At 40.5% G+C, this 17,676-nt stretch overlaps 1 protein-coding gene across 2 annotated transcripts in view; it reads left to right on the forward strand.

Moving 5' to 3' along the window:
* The window catches only part of LOC137885393 (glycine receptor subunit beta-like), a 40,658-nt gene extending 24,805 nt beyond the window's left edge, over positions 1-15,853 (forward strand). For both annotated transcript variants that reach the window (XM_068727641.1, XM_068727642.1), the window contains 3 exons: positions 12,837-12,985; positions 14,269-14,427; positions 15,082-15,853. In XM_068727641.1, coding sequence (XP_068583742.1) covers positions 12,837-12,985; positions 14,269-14,427; positions 15,082-15,375 — 602 coding nt within the window. In that variant the 3' untranslated portion in view covers positions 15,376-15,853. The remainder of the gene's footprint in view (positions 1-12,836; positions 12,986-14,268; positions 14,428-15,081) is intronic.
* The last annotated feature ends 1,823 nt before the right edge of the window (positions 15,854-17,676 follow it).

Below are 17,676 nucleotides of genomic sequence, written 5' to 3' on the forward strand. Positions count from 1 at the left end.
TGCAGTGTCCTGCTGATTGTATTTGAACTTACATGAAAGTTAACAGAACAGTATTGTCATTTGCTTTTACTTTAACACTTTAATTTAACACTGTTTTCATTTTAAGCTCTTCTGTAACTTTAGATTGTAGTGTGAAGCATTCATTGTAACATTTAACGTGATTTTCATGTAGAAGCTCTGGACAGATCATTTATACTAATGCCCACTGACATGGTTTGAGAACCACTGTTGTCTAACTTTTGCTCTCCAAGCATCTTAGTTTGCACATATTTAGATCAGAGAAGTCTTTTTCTCATGGTGTGCCCACGAACCCTTTAAATAAATTCAGTGTTTGGGCTGCTGTAATTAAAGAATCCTGCTTACTTCTGTAGTTGCCAGTAGGTGGTGCTATGACTATGAGTTAATATTGGCATGCAAAAGTCCTAAAATCATGACAGTAATCAAGCATGTCAAGTTTGGGGCAGTTTTGTCAAAGTACAGTTGAGTTACAACAGCTTGGTGGATGATGGCGAACCATGTAAAATGGCCGCTACACCAAGTCCATGTTGTTTGATGAAACCTCAAGCTTTTAGTAACTTTTAATCGCTACGGTCTTTAGATTGTTCTGACCAAATTCTAAGTTGATCGGATTAATTCCCTAGGAGGAGTTCGTAGTACAGCACATGGAAATGGAAAAAAACAGGAGAAATTCATACAAAATTCAAAATGGCTGACTTCCGGTTGAGTTTAGAGCATGAACCCCTAAGACTTTTTGTTAAGTCTACATGTGATACATCTGCTTACCAAATTTTATACAGCTAGGTGAAACGTACTGCGAGGGCTGCATCGTCAAAAAATTGTAGGGGGCGCTATCGAGCCAACTTGCCGCTCTGAAGCATTAAAATCACATCACATAACTACATTCAGGATTTTAAATGTGTTTGACAAGTTTGGTTACGTTTTGAGCATTTTTAGCTCCTCAAAAACACTTTTGTTTTTCGTGGCGAAGAATGCGTTGCCACGGCAACGGCCTTTCACGAAACAACAACCTTTGAGTAACTTTTCATCACAAAGATCTTTAGATTGTACTGACCAAATTTGAAGTTGATTTGATTAATTCCCTAGGAGGAGTTCGTTAAAGTAGAGCGCCTGGAAATTGAAAAAACGACATTAGAAATTCATACAAAATTCAAAATGGCTGACTTCCGGTTGGATTTAGGGCATGGCCCCAAGATACTTTTATTTAAGTCCACATGTGATACATATTCCTACCAAATTTCATACATCTAGGTCTAACGTACTGCGAGGGCTGCTTTGTCAAAATTTTGTAGGGGGCGCTATTGAGCCGACTCTCCACTCTAGAGCAATAGAACCATAACTAAACTTTTGGCTTTAAATCTGTGTGCCAAGTTTGCTTATGTTTCAAGCATTTTTAGCCCCTCAAAAGCATCTTCGTTTTTCACGGCAAAGACTGGGTCGCCACGGCAACGGCGTTTGACGAAACATCAAAAGCTTCATGAACTGGCATTATGAACTTCTTATATTTGTGTGGAACTAATTTGATGTTCATCAGATTTATCTACTAAGAGAAACATGCCAAAGTATAGAGACTTTTACTTCCTGTTACCAGTAGGTGGCGCTATGACTATTATACAAAAATGTTCTGTAGATGTCTTCAGGACCACAGACTCATCAAACATGGGAAATCTGGTAAAGATCTGATGATGCGGAGTCAAGTTACATCAGTTTATTCGTTCATGGCGAAGGATCGAAATTCGCAGAGCCGCCACGTCGCCACGCTTCGACAACTTCCTACAATTTTCACAATGAAGCATTATCAAGGTCTTAAGGCTTTTGTGACAAAATTTGAGAGGGATCCGATTAATCTGTGAGCAGTAGGGTGTCAAAGTACACAACCTATGACTTCCTGTTGCCACTAGGTGGCGCTATTACTATGATTCTAAATTGTCATATACATGTGTTCAGGGTCAGGATGTTATGACATATGAGAAATTTGGAGCAGATTAGGCAATGTACAGCCGAGTTACAACAACTTCCTGTTTCATGGCGAATGGTGTTTTTTTGCCGCCACGCCACGGACACATATTTCGATAACGTTTTGATTTTTGAGTATCGTTTCACTGCCAAGGTCTCAAGAGCATACTGACCAAATCTGAAGGCAATCGGGTTTAATCTCTAGGAGGAGTTCGTTAAAGTACGGCGCCTTGAAACGGTCCAAAAACGTCATAAAATTCAAAATGGCCGACTTCCTGTTTGGTTTAGGATATACCTCCTTTTGACTTTTTTGTACGTCCCATCACGTTCCACATACCTACCAAATTTCATACAGCTAGGTGAAACCCAAAGTTGGGGCTACTCTGTAGGGGGCGCTATCGAGCCAAAATGTCATTCCGCAGCTGGACACCCCAATAATACTGGAATTTTCACCACGATTGAATTTTGTGCCAAATTTCAAAAGATTCCCAGTATCCCAAGCACCTCCTTTTTGCGATGAAACTGGTACGATAATAATAATAATAATAATAATAATAATAATAATAATAATAATTAAAGCTGCAAGCAGCATTGATCGGGCCCTCGCAACGTCACACACGTCGAGGGTACTGGCAGGACTCTGGTTGATGCGGCAATGCATTTCTGTGACCATCATACACTGCATGCACAAGTTAGATGATATTTCCTGCGTCGACCAGCAGCATAGCAAGATCATGTTGCCAGGTCTTAAGCCTCAAATGTTTTGAGTGTACCTCCGATACAATCATAAATGTAAGCCTGTTAAGATCATTAAGAAAATGAACGTGTGAATGTGCTTCAGTATTTGTAACATAACAGACTGTCAGGTTACTGGGATGGAGTTCAACTCCCTGCAGTGTCCTACTGATTGTATTTGGACTTACATGAAAGTTAACAGAACAGCAGTGTCATTTGTTTTTACTTGAACACTTTAATTTGACACTGTTTTCATTTTAAGCTCTTCTGTAACTTTAGATTGTAGTGTGAAGCATTCATTGTAACATTTAACCTGATTCTCATGTAGAAGCTCTAGACAGATCATTTATACTAATGCCCACTGACATGGTTTGAAAAACACTGTTGATTAACTTTTGTTCTCCAAGCATCTTAGTTTGCACATATTTAGATCAGAGAAGTCTTTTTCTCATGGTGTGCCCACAAACCCTGTTTGGGCCGCTGTTATGATAGAATTCTGTTTACGTCCGTGGTTGCCAGTAGGTGGCGCTATGACTATGAGTTAATATTGGCATGCAGAAGTCCTAAAATCACGACAGCAATCAAGCATGTCAAGTTTGGGGCAGTTTTGACAAAGTAAGGTTGAGTTACAAAAGCTTGATGGATGATGGCGAATCATGTAAAATTGCCGAGACACCAAGTCCATGTTATCCGATGAAACATCAAGCTTTTAGTAACTTTGAATCGTTAAGGTCTTTAGGTTGTTCTGACCAAATTCTAAGCTGATCGGATCATTTCACTAGGAGGAGTTCGTAGTACAGCACCTGGAAAAGGAAATAAAACCACAAGAAATTCATACAAAATTCAAATTGGCTGACTTCCGGTTGGGTTTAGAGCATGGACCCTAAGACTTTTTTTTAAGTCTACATGTGATACACCTGCTTACTTAATTTCATACATCTAGGTGAAACGTACTGCGAGGGCTGCATCGTCGAAATATTGTAGGGGGCGCTATCAAGCCGAGTTGCCACTCTGAAGCATTAAAATCACATCATATAACTACATTCAGGATTTTAAATGTGTGTGACAAGTTTGATTTTGTTTTGAGTATGTTTAGCCCCTCAAAAACACCTTTGTTTTTCATGGCGAGGAATGCATCGCCACGGCAACGGCATTTCACGAAACAACAAGCTTTGAGTAACTTTTAATCACAAAGGTCTTTAGATTGTTCTGACCAAATTCTAAGTTGATCTGATTAGTTCCCTGGGAGGAGTTCGTTAAAGTAGAGCACCTGGAAATTGAAAAAACGACACTAGAAATTCATACTAAATTCAAAATGGCTGACTTCCGGTTGGGTTTAGGGCATGGCCCCAAGAGACTTTTATTTAAGTCCACATGTGATACATGTGCCTACCAAATTTTGTTAATCTATGTGAAACGTACTGCGGGGGCTGCTTCGTCGAAATTTTGTAGGGGGCGCTATTGAGCCGATTTAACACTCTGATTGAATAAAATCATATTATAGAACTACATTTTGGCCTTGTGATCTGTGTGTCAAGTTTGCTTGTGTTTCGAGCTTTTTTAACCTCTCCAAATGACCATCGTTTTTCACGGCGAAGACTGCGTTACCACGGCAACGGCGTTCGACGAAACATCAAAAGCTTAGAGAACTGGCATTATGAACTTCTTACATTTGTGTGGAACAAATTTGATGTTGATCTGATTTTCCAACTAAGAGAAACAAGCCAAAGTATAAAGACTTTAACTTACTGTTGCCAGTAGGTGGCGCTATGACTATGATTCAAAATTGGCTTGCAGATGTCTTCAGGCCTGGAGTTTAATCAAACATGTGAAATCTGGTAAAGATCTGATGATGCAGAGTCGAGTTACATCAGTTTATTCGTTCATGGCGAAGGATCAAAATTCGCAGAGCCACCACGTCGCCACGCTTCGACAACTTCCTACAATTTTCACAATGAAGCATTATCAAGGCCTTAAGGCTTTTGTGACAAAATTTGAGAAGGATCCGATTAATCTGTGAGCAGTAGGGTGTCAAAGTACACAACCTATGACTTCCTGTTGCCACTAGGTGGCGCTATTACTATGATTCAAAATTGTCATATACATGTGTTCAGGGTCAGGATGTTATGACATATGAGAAATTTGGAGCAGATTAGGCAATGTACAGCCGAGTTACAACAACTTCCTGTTTCATGGCGAATGGTGTTTTTTTGCCGCCACGCCACGGACACATATTTCGATAACTTTTTGATTTTTGAGTATCGTTTCACTGCCAAGGTCTCAAGAGCATACTGACCAAATCTGAAGGCAATCGGGTTTAATCTCTAGGAGGAGTTTGTTAAAGTACGGCGCCTTGAAATGGTCCAAAAACGTCATAAAATTCAAAATGGCCGACTTCCTGTTTGGTTTAGGATATACCTCCTTTTGACTTTTTTGTACGTCCCATCACGTTCCACATACCTACCAAATTTCATACAGCTAGGTGAAACCCAAAGTTGTGGCTACTCTGTAGGGAGCGCTATCGAGCCAAAATGTCATGCAAATATTGGACACCCCAATAATACTGGAATTTTCACCACGATTGAATTTTGTGCCAAATTTCAAAAGATTCCCAGTATCCCAAGCACCTCCTTTTTGCGATGAAACTGGTACGATAATAATAATAATTAAAGCTGCAAGCAGCATTGATCGGGCCCTCGCAACTACGCGCACGTCGAGGATACTGGCAGGACTCTGGTTGACGCGGTCATGCAGTTCTGTGACCATCATACACTGTGTGTAGAAGTTAGATGATATTTCTGCGTCGACCAGCAGCGTAGCAAGATCATGTTGCCAGGCATTATGCCTCAAATGTTTTGAGTTTACTCCGATGCAATCATAAATGTAAGCCTGTTAAGATCATTAAGAAAATGAATGTGCGTGAATGCGCTTCAGTGTTTGTAACATAACAGACTTGTCAGTTTACTGGGTGCAGTGTCCTGCTGATTGTATTTGGACTCACATGAAAGTTAACAGAACAGTAGTGTCATTTGCTTTTACTTGAACACTTTAATTTAACACTGTTTTCATTTTAAGCTCTTCTGTAACTTTAGATTGTAGTGTGAAGCATTCATTGCAACATTTATTCTGATTCTCGAGTAGAAGCTCTGGACTGATCATTTATACTAATGCCCACTGACATGGTTTGAGAACCACTGTTGTCTAACTTTTGCTCTCCAAGCATCTTAGTTTGCACATATTTAGATCAGAGAAGTCTTTTTCTCATGGTGTGTCCACAAAACCTTTTATTAAGTTCAGTGTTCGGCCGCTGTAATTATAGAATCCTGCTTACGTCCGTGGTTGCCAGTAGGTGGCGCTATGACTATGAGTTAATATTGGCATGCAGATGTCCTAAAATCATGACAGTAATCAAGCATGTCAACTTTGGGACAGTTTTGACAAAGAACAGTTGAGTTACAACAGCTTGATGGATGATGGCGAACCATGTAAAATGGCCGCTACACCAAGTCCATGTTTGATGAATTCTAAACTTTTAATCACAAAGGTCTTTAAATTGTTCTGACCAAATTCTAAGCTGATCTGATTAATTACCTAGGAGGAGTTCGTAGTACAGCACCTGGAAATGGGAAAAATACACGAGAAATTCATACAAAATTAGAAATGGCTGACTTCTGGTTGGGTTTAGAGCATGGACCCCTCGACTTTTTTTTAAATCCACATGTGATACATCTGCTTACCAAATGTTATACATCTAGGTGAAACGTACTGCAAGGGCTGCATCATCAAAATATTGTAGGGGGCGCTATCGAGCCGAGTTGCCACTCTGAAGCATTAAAATCACATCAGATAACTACATTCAGGATTTTAAATGTGTGTGACAAGTTTGATTTTGTTTTGAGTATTTTTAGTCCCTCAAAAACACCTTTGTTTTTCATGGCGAGGAATGCGTCGCCACGGCAACGGCATTTCACGAAACAACAAGCTTTGAGTAACTTTTAATCACAAAGGTCTTTAGATTGTTCTGACCAAATTCTAAGTTGATCTGATTAATTCCCTGGGAGGAGTTCGTTAAAGTAGAGCGCCTGGAAATTGAAAAAACGACACTAGAAATTCAGACTAAATTCAAAATGGCTGTCTTCCGGTTGGGTTTAGGGCATGGCCCCAAGAGACTTTTATTTAAGTCCACATGTGATACATGTGCCTACCAAATTTTGTTAATCTATGTGAAACGTACTGCGAGGGCTGCTTAGTCGAAATTTTGTAGGGGGCGCTATTGAGCCGATTTAACACTCTGATTGAATAAAATCATATTATATAAATACATTTTGGCCTTGTGATCTGTGTGTCAAGTTTGCTTGTGTTTCGAGCTTTTTTAACCTCTCCAAATGACCATCGTTTTTCACGGCGAAGACTGCGTTACCACGGCAACGGCGTTCGACGAAACATCAAAAGCTTAGAGAACTGGCATTATGAACTTCTTACATTTGTGTGGAACAAATTTGATGTTGATCTGATTTTCCAACTTAGAGAAAAAAGCCAAAGTATAAAGACTTTAACTTACTGTTGCCAGTAGGTGGCGCTATGACTATGATTGAAAATTGGCTTGCAGATGTCTTCAGGCCTGGAGTTTAATCAAACATGTGAAATCTGGTAAAGATCTGATGATGCGGAGTCGAGTTACATCAGTTTATTCGTTCATGGCGAAGGATCGAAATTCGCAGAGCCGCCATGTCGCCATGCTTTGACAACTTCCTACAATTTTCACAATGAAGCATTATCAAGGTCTTAAGGCTTTTGTGACAAAATTTGAGAGGGATCCGATTAATCTGTGAGCAGTAGGGTGTCAAAGTACACAACCTATGACTTCCTGTTGCCACTAGGAGGCACTATTACTATGATTCAAAATTGTCATATACATGTGTTCAGGGTCAGGATGTTATGACATATGAGAAATTTGGAGCAGATTAGGCAATGTACAGCCGAGTTACAACAACTTCCTGTTTCATGGTGAATGGTGTTTTTTTGCCGCCACGCCACGGACACATAGTTCGATAACTTTTTGATCTTTGAGTATCGTTTCACTGCCAAGGTCTCAAGAGCATACTGACCAAATCTGAAGGCAATCGGGTTTAATCTCTAGGAGGAGTTTGTTAAAGTACGGCGCCTTGAAACGGTCCAAAAACGTCATCAAATTCAAAATGGCCGACTTCCTGTTTGGTTTAGGATATACCTCCTTTGGACTTTTTTGTACGTCCCATCACGTTCCACATACCTACCAAATTTCATACAGCTAGGTGAAACCCAAAGTTGGGGCTACTCTGTAGGGGGCGCTATCGAGCCAAAATGTCATGCCGCAGCTGGACACCCCAATAATATTGGAATTTTCACCACGATTGAATTTTGTGCCAAATTTCAAAAGATTCCCAGTATCCCAAGCACCTCCTTTTTGCGATGAAACTGGTACGATAATAATAATAATAATAATAATAATAATAAAAAACATTAGAATAACAATAGGTCCTCCGCTCCGCCTACGTCGGTGCTCGGGCCCTAATAATAATTAAAGCTGCAAGCAGCATTGATCGGTCCCTCGCAACGTCACACAAGTCGAGGGTACTGGCAGGACTCTGGTTGATGCGGCAATGCATTTCTGTGACCATCATACACTGCATGCACAAGTTAGATGATATTTCCTGCGTCGACCAGCAGCATAGCAAGACCATGTTGCCAGGTCTTAAGCCTCAAATGTTTTGAGTGTACCTCCGATACAATCATAAATGTAAGCCTGTTAAGATCATTAAGAAAATGAACGTGTGAATGTGCTTCAGTATTTGTAACATAACAGACTGTCAGGTTACTGGGATGGAGTTCAACTCCCTGCAGTGTCCTACTGATTGTATTTGGACTTACATGAAAGTTAACAGAACAGCAGTGTCATTTGTTTTCACTTGAACACTTTAATTTGACACTGTTTTCATTTTAAGCTCTTCTGTAACTTTAGATTGTAGTGTGAAGCATTCATTGTAACATTTATCCTGATTCTCATGTAGAAGCTCTAGACAGATCATTTATACTAATGCCCACTGACATGGTTTGAAAAACACTGTTGATTAACTTTTGTTCTCCAAGCATCTTAGTTTGCACATATTTAGATCAGAGAAGTCTTTTTCTCATGGTGTGCCCACAAACCCTGTTTGGGCCGCTGTTATTATAGAATTCTGTTTACGTCCGTGGTTGCCAGTAGGTGGCGCTATGACTATGAGTTAATATTGGCATGCAGAAGTCCTAAAATCACGACAGCAATCAAGCATGTCAAGTTTGGGGCAGTTTTGACAAAGTAAGGTTGAGTTACAAAAGCTTGATGGATGATGGCGAATCATGTAAAATTGCCGCGACACCAAGTCCATGTTATCCGATGAAACATCAAGCTTTTAGTAACTTTTAATCGTTAAGGTCTTTAGGTTGTTCTGACCAAATTCTAAGCTGATCGGATTATTTCCCTAGGAGGAGTTCGTAGTGCAGCACCTGGAAAAGGAAATAAAACCACAAGAAATTCATACAAAATTCAAATTGGCTGACTTCCAGTTGGGTTTAGAGCATGGACCCTAAGACTTTTTTTTAAGTCTACATGTGATACACCTGCTTACTTAATTTCATACATCTAGGTGAAACGTACTGCGAGGGCTGCATCGTCGAAATATTGTAGGGGGCGCTATCGAGCCGAGTTGCCACTCTGAAGCATTAAAATCACATCAAATAACTACATTCAGGATTTTAAATGTGTGTGACAAGTTTGATTTTGTTTTGAGTATTTTTAGCCCCTCAAAAACACCTTTGTTTTTCATGGCGAGGAATGCATCGCCACGGCAACGGCATTTCACGAAACAACAAGCTTTGAGTAACTTTTAATCACAAAGGTCTTTAGATTGTTCTGACCAAATTCTAAGTTGATCTGATTAATTCCCTGGGAGGAGTTCGTGAAAGTAGAGCGCCTGGAAATTGAAAAAACGACACTAAAAATTCAGACTAAATTCAAAATGGCTGACTTCCGGTTGGGTTTAGGGCATGGCCCCAAGATACTTTTATTTAAGTCCACATGTGATACATGTGCCTACCAAATTTTGTTCATCTATGTGAAACGTACTGCAAGGGCTGCTTCGTCAAAATTTTGTAGGGGGCGCTATTGAGCCGATTTAACACTCTGATTGAATAAAATCATATTATAGAACTACATTTTGGCCTTGTGATCTGTGTGTCAAGTTTGCTTGTGTTTTGAGCTTTTTTAACCTCTCCAAATGACCATCATTTTTCACGGCGAAGACTGCGTTACCACGGCAACGGCGTTCAACGAAACATCAAAAGCTTAGAGAACTGGCATTATGAACTTCTTACATTTGTGTGGAACAAATTTGATGTTGATCTGATTTTCCAACTAAGAGAAACAAGCCAAAGTATAAAGACTTTAACTTACTGTTGCCAGTAGGTGGCGCTATGACTATGATTCAAAATTGGCTTGCAGATGTCTTCAGGCCTGGAGTTTAATCAAACATGTGAAATCTGGTAAAGATCTGATGATGCAGAGTCGAGTTACATCAGTTTATTCGTTCATGGCGAAGGATCAAAGTTCGCCGAGCCGCCACGTCGCCGCCCTTCGACAACTTCTTACAATCTTCACAATGAAGCATTATCAACATCTTAAGGCTTTTCTGACAAAACTTTAGAGGGATCGGAATAATCTGTGAGGAGCAGGATGTCAAAGTACAAAACATACAACTTCCAGTTGCCACTAGGTGGCGCTATTACTATGATTATAAATTGTCATATACATGTGTTCAGGGTCAGGATGGAAGGAAATTTGGAGCAGATTAGGCAATGTACAGCCGAGTTACAACAACTTCCTGTTTCATGGTGAATGGTGTTTTTTTGCCGCCACGCCACGGACACATAGTTCGATAACTTTTTGATCTTTGAGTATCGTTTCACTGCCAAGGTCTCAAGAGCATACTGACCAAATCTGAAGGCAATCGGGTTTAATCTCTAGGAGGAGTTTGTTAAAGTACGGCGCCTTGAAACGGTCCAAAAACGTCATCAAATTCAAAATGGCCGACTTCCTGTTTGGTTTAGGATATACCTCCTTTGGACTTTTTTGTACGTCCCATCACGTTCCACATACCTACCAAATTTCATACAGCTAGGTGAAACCCAAAGTTGGGGCTACTCTGTAGGGGGCGCTATCGAGCCAAAATGTCATGCCGCAGCTGGACACCCCAATAATACTGGAATTTTCACCACGACTGAATTTTGTGCCAAATTTCAAAAGATTCCCAGTATCCCAAGCACCTCCTTTTTGCGATGAAACTGGTACGATAATAATAATAATAAAAAACATTAGAATAACAATAGGTCCTCCGCTCCGACTACGTCGGTGCTCGGGCCCTAATAATAATAATAATAATAATAATAATAATAATAATAAAAAACATTAGAATAACAATAGGTCCTCCGCTTCGACTACGTCGGTGCTCGGGCCCTAATAATAATAAAAAACATTAGAATAACAATAGGTCCTCCGCTCCGACTACGTCGGTGCTCGGGCCCTAATGATAGGGAAAGACAAGAGGAATCCAGGCTGAGGTGGTACAGAGATTGTCCAAGCTCCTTTTACTGGTTGCCAAAGGCAGAACTTAATCTCTTCTTCTGTCAGGGCTGGGGGACTTAACGTTTTTGTGGAGATGTGCCAAGTCCAATTTCCCTTCTGTAATACAGCTAGTGTGCCACTCTATTTCTGGGGCCAACATAAGCCCTTTTCAGACATAGAATAACAGCAGTGAGTTACACGCCGCATCACGGATGGATTTTACTTATTATGCTGTCAATCACGGGTGCAAGTAACGCTGCCCACACTTCTCTCAGTGAATTTTCTAATACGTTTTTGCTTCAGTTTCATCATTGTTATTCCAGAACAAATGAACTGCTGCCCGTTTTATAAAGTACAATGGTGGACAAGCATTTAATGACAGAATGTCATTGTTCACATACTGCGTTTTGCTGGATGCATTTATTCATCTGTTGGTTAAGTGAAAATTTGAGGGAAAAAAAAAGAAATCGAGGGAATGTTGATGCATAGAAATAAGGAAGAAAAGTAATTTTTCGGACACAGCAATCAAGGTGCTTGTGGGTGAGGTGGACCCTGAACACTTGTCCCCTCCTAATTCGTCTCTTCATGTAGGCCTCACAGGGCCAGTGCATTCATCCTGCAGCATTACGAACATTATGTAATATTAAGGCTCATCGGTGTACCGCGACCAGACTGATTGCCTCCAAAATGATCGCGCCAATCTGTGGTAACTTTCTAAATGTTCTATAGGTGACACAGTTGATCATGATCAGGACTGTGTGCAAGAGCAGTCATTGGCAGGGAAGTGGCGTATGCCTCTTTCAGGCCCTATTTTGACTGTACACAACAGTTATAAACAAAACCCCTGTTTGTTTGTTTTTACCTCTTCTATCCCTGCCGAGGGGAAAAATAGTTTTTACTGAATAATATATGAGTAGAGTCCCCTCCTAAAATTTTCTCTTTCACATTGTTGCCTCGCTTATTAAACTGTTATTGTGCATAAGACATGAAGATTGAGACTTATTAGAGATTTATTGCGGTTATCTTAAAGGGCGTATCAAGAATTTATTCTCTGTGCAGCATCTGGTGCTGCAATCTTTTGGTTAATCTTACAGCATTCAGTTCAGACTTGTGGTGTGCTGAAATGCTACCGGGAGTCCCAGACATAAATATTTGATACTGGTCTTCACAGCAGATTATAGTATTAAATTTATAACAACAGAAAATATTGCAAATATTGAATTTATTATTGATTTTCCCGAATTCTGCCCTCATCAGGAATTCATATTGGGCCATCAATCCATCGATTCATCAAACCACCCTTCCTTTATCATGCTACCCTACGATCTAGTTGATGGTAAATTACGTTGACATCACACTCATCATTGCTACAAACCAACCACCTTTTGGTCTCCCATCTAGGTAGAGTTACTTTGACACAAATGTCACTTATCTGGAAATAATCTTCCCACGTGGTGGCATTAATGTGTTAACATCTGTGTGTTTCTAGGTATTCTATCAGTACTCTCTCTGTCCAGTGAGAGTATGCTCTTGGCGTCAGAGCTACCAAAGGTTTCTTACGTAAAAGCCATCGATATCTGGCTCATTACCTGTCTACTTTTTGGGTTTTCATCACTGGTGGAATACGCGGTGGTGCAGGTCAGTTCTTACACACAAACACACAACTGTACATGTACAGTACATCTCCATACCCATCACTGGGTTAAAGGGTCTGGGATTATGTAAGAAGAATCGAGCAACAGTAGCGGTACACCAGCAACAGGGAAAAGTCATCTATGACTCAGCATTAGGAGGTCTAGACTGGTTGGTGAAATTAGATCAGTTTCAAACAAATACTTTGTGGATGAGAATTTAAAATATCAATGACAAAAACTAGTGCAGTACAAATAGTGTTTTAAGGTTTGAGTGGTGACAACAGGTTTTGCACAAAGACAGATGTAACTTATTGCATCCTACGTGGCACGAATGATTATGAATTTATCGTAGACAGCATTACACAAAGTTTATTAAGATTCTCCTAACTCAACAACTCACAAAACAGCATTTTAAGGGAGTCTGGGCATTTCCTCTGGTTTCAGGTTACTGTATTATTCAGTAAATTTGACGTGTTGATCATTAATAACATAGTGTCTTTTTCACACAGTGTAATGACCAAATCAGTTAAAATTAGGATGATTTTGTGTTATTGTGGTTATATAAATGTAATTTATGGTGCAGTTAGATTGCTGCTAGACCGCCCCGTTAATACAGGTGCGTTGCCCCCCTTGTACAGCAAGCAGGAGAGCAAACAATTTTGCCCTCCATTGGACTCTATAGGTAATACTCTCCTCCTATCACGAGCGCGCATTCCCCTACTGAAAGGTCCCCCGCGCAAGCCGCCAACGCTCCACTGTTGCCTCCAGTCATCCTTGTCCTTGTCCCGTACATTGGACACAATGTTAAAAGGTAAATAGTCTTGTATTTGTACAGTGCCTTTCCAGTCTTCCGACCACTCAAAGTGCTTTTACACTTAAGGACATATCGACATGGATTGGAGGAATCTAGAGGGATCAAACCGCTGATCTTCCGATTGAAAGACGAAAGAGGATATAGCATAGGAGAGGCAGAGGCCCCTCAGCGCCGCCCTCTTCACAGCCGAGGTGAACAGGGCAGTGCAGAACTAGCCCATGCCACGTGATGGCAAGCTTTTTCGCCCCCTCCTTCATTCCTTTTGATACCATTAACAAAGTTGATGTTGGAAATGTTTTTGCAGAAAATTTGATCAAAACAAAGAACCTTACATCACATCACCTTACAGGACACACACTCAGAGTGGAGGAAAAGCTTTTGGACATCAAGTGACTGGAAATTTCAAATGTTATCGGTATCTGTGTAGTATCTCTTACTCCGTGTGTTTCCCTCTCTCTTTCTCTTTTCTCTAGGTGATGCTGAACAGTCCCAGACGGATTGAGGAGGAGAAAGCCAGAATGGCACAGAAAGAGAAAGAGTTGCAAGAAAAAGAAGGAAAGATGGCTTCAAATAAAAATAACAACACAGTGAATGGGACTGGTGGAACACCCATACATGTCAACACTCTGCAGGTAAACACAACTCGGCCATATGGACCAGCTGTTCATTTCAATTCAATTCAATAGCTTAAAATCACAAATTTGCCTCAGAGGGCTTTACAATCTGTGCACATACCACATCCTCTGTCCCCTCACATTTAAGGAGAAACCTTAAGGAGAGCAACAGAGGAGGCCAGCAGCGTGCATGAATAGATTTCTGTCGCTTACATTATTTGTGGTTGTGACGTCACATGTGTAGGATGATATTATTATCAAAGTGAATTAAATGTAATGTAAAAAAACAAACTAATTTGGAATAATATGAAACTTGTAACAAGAGTAAACGAGTAAGAATGACATTGAACCAGTGCCCAAGCTAGAAATGTTAATGACTGTCTTCTTCTTTCTAAGCCTATTTTGAGTTTAAAAAAACAATGGCTTAATTTTTCCCCTAATTAAATGCTAAACAGACTGTCTGCTGAGACTTTGCGTGTCGTTAGGAATGCAGTATCACACCCATAAACAAAGACATCACATAAGCAGGCACATTTCCAATCATTAATCTATAGTAAAATTGATAATGGTTCCAGCCTGCTGGGGGGGGGGGGGGGGCGAGACTCAAACCATTTGACGACTCTTTCTTTAAAGTGAAACTATCAAATGACTTTACGCTCTGTCTTTGACCAGGTGGTAGAAACTCGCTGTAAGAAAGTTTGCACCTCTAAGTCGGACCTTCGCTCCAATGACTTCAGCATCGTGGGATCCTTACCACGAGACTTTGAACTTTCAAACTTTGACTGTTATGGTAAACCGGTCGAGGTGTCGGGGGCCCTCAAGTCCCAGAACAAAGCCAACAAGAAACCAGCGCCACCCAAACCTGTCATACCCGCTGCCGCCAAACGCGTTGACCTCTATGCAAGGGCCCTCTTCCCCTTCTCCTTCCTCTTCTTCAATGTTGTCTACTGGTCTGTCTATCTGTGAGAGGGAGAATAATAGTACTGTGTAAAGGAAGTGGTTTGTATCCTGTAGTTCCTCACCATACTGATATTGAAACTACATTGAACTTGCAAATGACACGGCAAATATTAAATTGAACATATACTATTTCAGAGCCATGTTTGCAGAGCTTCGGAGACCGCTGTGGTCCCTGGGAGTAACTGTATTCACCAACACTACTAAACCTTGGGGATGTTCCCTTGAATCCCCTTTAAACCCAGGAATTAAATGGGCACTGCATGTGTGTATCTGTGTGATACAGCACAGTGTATAAACTAAACCCTGCTGTGGTGACACCAAGCAGGTTTTGCTACACTGTGCATTAGAAATTCATGCTTTTTACTGGAAACACTTTATGTGAAAGGTATAGAGCTCCAAAATGGCCAATACGACATTAGAAAATAAATGTAAGAATATACAAAGACAAAATGAATAAGTATATTGTAAAAAAGAGTAAAGCAATTCAATAAATCATTACAAACATACAACGTCTACGTTATTTAATCACAACAGTTTAATTTTTATTTTCATGGATTATTTTTCATTTTTAAAGATTGTTAGTGCCACAATGAGATACATCCTTTAGGTTCCGTGCATGAAGTATAATTCTTCGGCAATTGTGCTAATTGTGCTAATGCAAATGAATGTTGACGAGTGTGAGATTCTTCTCCAATAGCTGATGCCGTCCTAACGCTGTAAACCTTTTGCCTGTGTCATTGTCACATTGAATGAAGACATGCAATGTAATTCAGAGCACCAAGGCTTGTTTCTTCACTCAACTTGTACAAGAAAAATTGAGCAAGGACGCCGACAGCCGGAAGGAGAGACAGCTTCCTGTCACAGTAAAAGTTGTGCTTTGTAAACACGTTAGAGATGAAACTAGGAGGAAGACGAGGCGGATCTAGCTCCAGGTATTTCAAAAGCAAACTCACCGCAGCAGCCAATTGTGTTGGAGGGCATATGAACGCTGCTAATGGCAACGCCAATATCTCTGAATCACCTTTGGGTTGATTCCACACGGGTCCATTCAGAGAGAGCCTGTCTTCAGCCTTGCATGTGAAAACACGGTCTATGTCATCTTCTGCATGAAGCGTGTTACTACACTAATTCTACAGGCATTGAGCTGGAATACAGTCCAGAGTTCTCCACATAGACCAATGGGTTATGGTTTTATTTGAATGGGAACATGTATACGGGTCTGATTGATAGATTTCTTACAAAACAAAGCTGAAAAAACTATAGGTATTAATACCTATAGTAAATGGTAAATTAACTTTAGCTTTTCTAGTCTTACGACCACTCCATTCACACCTATTCATACACTGATGGCAGGGGCTACCATGCAAGGTGCCATCTGCCCATCAGAACTGTCTAACCCATTCATACACCGCAATTTGGGGTTAAGTGTCTTGCGCAAGGACACATCGACATGGACGAGAGGAGCCGCGGATCAAACCCCTGATCCTCTGATTGAAGGCCTCGCTCTACCACTTAGCCACTGCCGCCCCATAGTGACATGTAAATTAAATGAGTTTCACAGTTGCCTGAGAACATTTCAGATGGCACAGATGGTATCCGAATGTACCCAAATGGTCAATTTGAAGCTTCCGCCTAAACAAGCCTCTATTAATTTTATTAACATTAGTCTGTGCACAGGTGATGTTCAAATGTTGTGATATGGTTTGCTAGAGGTTTTAGACTACAACTGAATCATTCCAGAGGGTTATTATCTCTAAAAGTATAGTTTTGTTATGCAAAATCTTTAATTTAATCTGTGTTCCATTTTCATTTAACATATAACATATGCTTACATATCGGCAGAAATATCAAAAATGTTACCTTTCTTATGATACCAAGATTTTTCTTGAAGATTTTTCTTGAATGGGCAGACATTTTGGAGCAGGGGCCTGAGCCAGAGGGAGGCCCAGGGGTTAACAGGCCTCTACGAAAGTCTAATAACGATCTGTCGGAAATTTTAAAAAATTCACATTAGCTTGCGGCAGAGTTCTGTTGTAATGTGTTGCTAAGTAACCTCTAAGAAAGCCTAATAAGGGTCTAACTGTGAGAAATACAGGTGCAAGTTCCATAGCCTGTGATGTAACTGTGGTCAGATAGTGACGTAACAATAAACGGTCCAACGTCTTAACTGCTTTCAGAGTAGAGCGTGGAGGAAGCATGCATGAGGCTACTAACAACAAACTCCTCCAGAGAACATCCAGGCTACCACAAACACGCAAAACGGCGACCCCATGTGACCCGATGTGGTTTGACATTAGTTTACGGAGA

This window comes from Cebidichthys violaceus, unplaced genomic scaffold (genome assembly GCF_023349555.1).
Source record: "Cebidichthys violaceus isolate CVI_PGR_0920_01 unplaced genomic scaffold, fCebVio1.0.p SCAF_4, whole genome shotgun sequence".
NCBI classification, from domain to species: domain Eukaryota; kingdom Metazoa; phylum Chordata; class Actinopteri; order Perciformes; family Stichaeidae; genus Cebidichthys; species Cebidichthys violaceus.